Source organism: Carlito syrichta, unplaced genomic scaffold (assembly GCF_000164805.1).
Source record: "Carlito syrichta isolate Samal-C Ts95f unplaced genomic scaffold, Tarsius_syrichta-2.0.1 Scaffold288315, whole genome shotgun sequence".
NCBI lineage: Eukaryota > Metazoa > Chordata > Mammalia > Primates > Tarsiidae > Carlito > Carlito syrichta.
In genome coordinates, this window is record NW_007232411.1 from 199390 (window position 1) to 203778 (window position 4389).

The 4389-nt window shown below is 54.2% G+C and overlaps 1 protein-coding gene across 1 annotated transcript in view; it reads right to left on the reverse strand.

Moving 5' to 3' along the window:
• TAF6L (TATA-box binding protein associated factor 6 like) overlaps positions 1 to 4389 on the reverse strand; it is a 15833-nt gene that overhangs the window by 8779 nt on the left and 2665 nt on the right. The window contains 5 exon segments of the mRNA XM_021710223.1: positions 1065 to 1159; positions 1700 to 1750; positions 1906 to 2056; positions 2758 to 2844; positions 3317 to 3476. Of these exon segments, the coding sequence (XP_021565898.1) occupies positions 1065 to 1159; positions 1700 to 1750; positions 1906 to 2056; positions 2758 to 2844; positions 3317 to 3463 (531 nt within the window). The 5' untranslated portion in view covers positions 3464 to 3476.

Here is a 4389-nt window from a genome sequence, read left to right on the forward strand (position 1 = left end):
TCCAGTCTGGGCAACAGAGTGAGACTCCAACTCAAAAAAAAAAAAAAAGAAAGAAATCAGACAACAGGCTAGCAAGCAAGGAGGGAAGGAGCTCAGCTCCCAGGCCCCACAGTCAGTCACTTACGCTGTGCTGGGGGAACAGGAGCCAAGTTTTGTTGACAGGAATGTATGGTAGCAACATTCCTGATTTTACAAGGGAAACAGCAGCAGTCAGACACATGAAGACATGGAGGATATAAAACCCTTAAACAAGGAACAGCCACAGGACTGAGCAAATGACCATCTGACTCTGGATAGACGAGAACTACCATGGGCAACGGCTAGCAGACTGTGGGCCCAGAGGCTAAAGCAGCAGTGGCTGGTATGAGACACAGGGACCAAGAGCCAGACACCCTGGCCTGGCCCCCTCTAACTCCTCTTCTCCTTTCCTTCCAAGTCCAGGCAAATTAAGGCACAATGTGGAGGCCCCATTTGGCCCCAGATCAACAGACACCCCAGAGTAGGGTCTAGAATGAAGACATAGGGAAATTGACCACCTAAGCTCCTCAAAGGGCCCTGGGCTGCCCGTTCCCCAAGGAACAAAGGTTCCTACTAGAGTATAAAGGGATCGGTACTGGCAGGAGGGCCAGCCTCAGAGCACCACACCCACCCCAGGAGCAGCATCCACCCACATGTCTGTCAGTCTGATGAGGACAGGAAATAGTCATTTTAAAGCTCATGGGAGCTGGGCTCAGTGGCTCAGCCTGTAATCCCGCGCCTTCGGAAGGCTGAGGTGAGTGGACTGCCTGAGCCCGTGGGTTCGAGACCCACCTGGGCAGCCTGGTGAGACTTCATCTCTACAATAAATCAAAAAATCAGCTGGGCGTGGTAGCGCGCGCCTGTAGTTCCAGCTACTTGGAAGGCTGAGGCGGAAGGATCGCCGGAGCCCAGCAGGTCGAGGCTGCGGTGGCTGGGAGCGGCCGCTGCACTCCAGTCTGGGCGACAGAGTGAGACTCCGACTCAAAAAAAAAAAAAGGGAATTTAAAAGTTCAACTCTGTGCCCCAACCTAGACACACTCACTCACCTTCATCAGCTGTGGATCATCCCCCAGTACAGCCCGAGTCACCTGCTGATAGTACTTGAGAAGGTCATCTGTTAGTGAAGACACAGCACTGGGCACTGTGAGAGGACAGGCAGGAAATGGAGGTAGGGGTTGGAGAGCTGGCCCCTCCCAGTCTGCTCCTTCACAACCACCATCCCCATACACATCCACAGGAGCCATCCAGACAAGACAACCAGAACACAGAGATTCCCACTGCTCTTAGCCATCTGCTTAGCCCTGACCATGCAGGCTCTGTACCGCTCTGTACTCTGTCCACTATCTCTCACCCACCCTCTGCCAGGTAGATTCATGCAAGCCCCAGGCTCTGTGAAGCTCTGCTCAGCATACCCTGGAGGTGAGACATCACCCCTTATGAAGCCCTATATACTGCCCAGATTTCCGTTCTAACACCCAACACGCTACATCATGATTGGTTACAGGACTGGGCTCCCATCTCCAACTCAGCTCTCTGGACAGGAGCCAGTGTCTATTCAGGTGGTACAAAGAAGACACTGGTAAACACTTGTCAGATGCAGACTCAGAGGCACAGAGACACCGCCCTCAGCACCTGAGGGAGGAAGTTCATCCAGAGGGCCCCTTCCTCCACCACCACTTACCTGATCCTTGTGGTGCCAGGTTCCCTTTGCCATCTAGATAGGAAACATGAACTAGAACCAGTGCAGAGAGATGTGTCAGTCTGAGATTTTGCCCCTTGTAGCTCCACCTACCCCTCTAAGTTCAGCCCCTTCTACCCGCCAGCCCATCACCTCTCCTCTGACGGCCCAGCTTCTGTCCCCACCCCATGCAGAACCCTGGCAGCCACCTCTGACAGCCGTCTCGGGACAGCCTTTGGGGATGTTGGTGGCCAAGGCCAGCTCCACCAGGTTCACCTCTCGGTCCTCAGGAAAGTAGAGCTCACCCTCCCTGGCAGGGCGCATAGGCAGTGCCTCCTGGGATCCATAACCACATACGGCCTACAGAAAGAGAAGATTGGAAAGCAGCCTGAATCCAGGGAGGAAACAGGGATCAGGATCCAAGATGGGGCTCTACCAACCAGGACAAGGAGTCCAGGTTTGAGAGAAGTCCAGAGGTCCCAAGTGGGGAAAGCCTAGGGCTCATAGCCATTGCTGGGAACTGAACGGGAGCATCCATGGCTCACTGGGTCAAGGAGGGGGGAACACGGTCCCTCTTCACATACCTGCAGGGTCCTGAACCCCACCCGTGAGTACTGGTCCTCCACACTCACCCCACTTTGAAACCTTACTACTCTCTTCTAAGCATGAGCTTCCTCCCTCAACTCACTGCCCCAGACAACTACACCAGGACATCTTAACATCCACACTCTTGCTCAAGCTCCTCCCTTACCCACAATGCCCTTTTCTCTTGGTCTAGTTTAAGCCAAGCTGAAGTTCCTCACCACCCTCTAAGGCCCAACTCAAGTCCCAGTTTCAAGAAAGCTTCCCAAACTCTGGGCCCCCAGTGGCCTCCTCTCCCTCCTTTCCAAACTCCCAGCCCTTGTGGGCAGGGCCCACCATCTGGCACCTGGCCTACAGCTGCTGTGAGCTGCCTTTGTGTGTGCATTTGGTCTTCATGTTTCACCATATCATCAGCCCTGAGCTGGGCACAGAGGTGGGTTCATGTCACCTGATCCCTCTGTGGCCTGTGCCCCACATACCTCCACACTGCTCCATCTGAGTGCCCTGTTGAAGTCCTCTACCGTCAGCTTCCGCCGTTTAGTGTGTTTCATGAACTGAGAGCTATTCTGGGAGAGGAAGAACAGAAGCCAGAGTCAGAGGATGGGGAGCAAGAGGGTGTGGGAACCCCCAAGTGAAGTGGGCCACCCAGGGGAGAAGGCTAAGAGGACATTACATCATGAACGGAAGCCTGGATTCCAGCTCTGCTCTTGTGCAAACAACCCCACCCCCCAACAATTTCACATCCCTTCTCTATGCCTCAGTTTCTCCTGCACAGAATGTGAATATCTACCTGCTCTGGCTGCCCAGAGAGTCTGTCACGAGGAACACATGATAAGATGCCTAGCAAGCACTCTGTTTGCTAGAAGCCCATACGGCTAGAAGGGAAGCTCTGTAAAGCCATGGATGGCCTTCATTGTTTGTCCTTAGAGCACAGAGTAGATGCCCAATGTATACTTGTTGAATAAATCAGTGAGCAAGGTTAGTGAAAAGGAAGGAACAAGAAGAGGTGGGGGGTACTGGGGAGTGAGAGGAGCATACCTGCGTGGCCTCTCTGAGACGGTAGCACACGTCCTCTGCAAGCAGGGCTGCCACCTCATCACTCAGTTCCAGGCCTGTACTCTCCGCCATGAGCCGAACCGACTCCCGAGGGATCTCCACAAATCGCCGTTCTTCTCGCTCTGACATGGCCCCAGTGGAGCTGGGGAAAGAGAGGGAAGGTTCAAAAAGTTGCCCAGCACAATTCACAATAGCAAAAACATGAAACCAATCCAGATGGCCATCGAAAGTGGACTAGGCTGGGCGCAGTGGCTCACGCCTATAATCCCAGGACTTTGGGAGGCCGAGGTGGGAGGACTGCCTGAACCAACGAGTTCGATACCAGCCTGGGCAACTTGGTGACTTCATCTCTATAATAAATCAAGGAAAATGAGCTGAGCATGGTGGCACATGCCCGTAGTTCCAGCTACTTGGAAGGTTGAGGAGGAAGGATCACCTGAGCCCAGCAGGTCGAGGCTGCAGTGGCAGTGAGTATGCCACTGCACTCCAGCCTGTGCAATAGATAGAGTGAGACTCTGACTCAAAAAAAAAAAAGCTGGGCTTGGTGGCTCAGCCTGTAATCCCGCGCCTTTGGGAGGCTGAGGTGAGTGAATTGCCTGAGTCCCCGGGTTCGAGACCCACCTGGGCAACTTGGCGAGACCTCATCTCTACAACAAATCAAAATGAGCCAGGCATGGTAGCACATGCCTGTAGTTCCGGCTACTTGGAAGGCTGAGGCGGAAGGATTGCCAGAGCCCAGCAGGTCGAAGCTGCGGTGGCCAGGAGCAGCCACTGCACTCTAGTCTGGGTGACAGAGTGAGACTCCAACTCAAAAAAACAAAAACAAGCCGGGCTCGGTGGCTCAACCTGTAATCCCGTGCCTTTGGGAGGCTGAGGTGAGTGGACTGCTTGAGCCCGCAGGTTCGAGACCCGCCTGGGCAGCAAGACCTCATCTCTACAATAAGTCAAAAAATCAGCCGGGCATGGTAGTGCATGCCTGTAATTCCGGCTACTTGGAAGGCTGAGGCGGAAGGATCGCCAGAGCCCAGCAAGTCGAGGCTGCGGTGGCCGGGAGC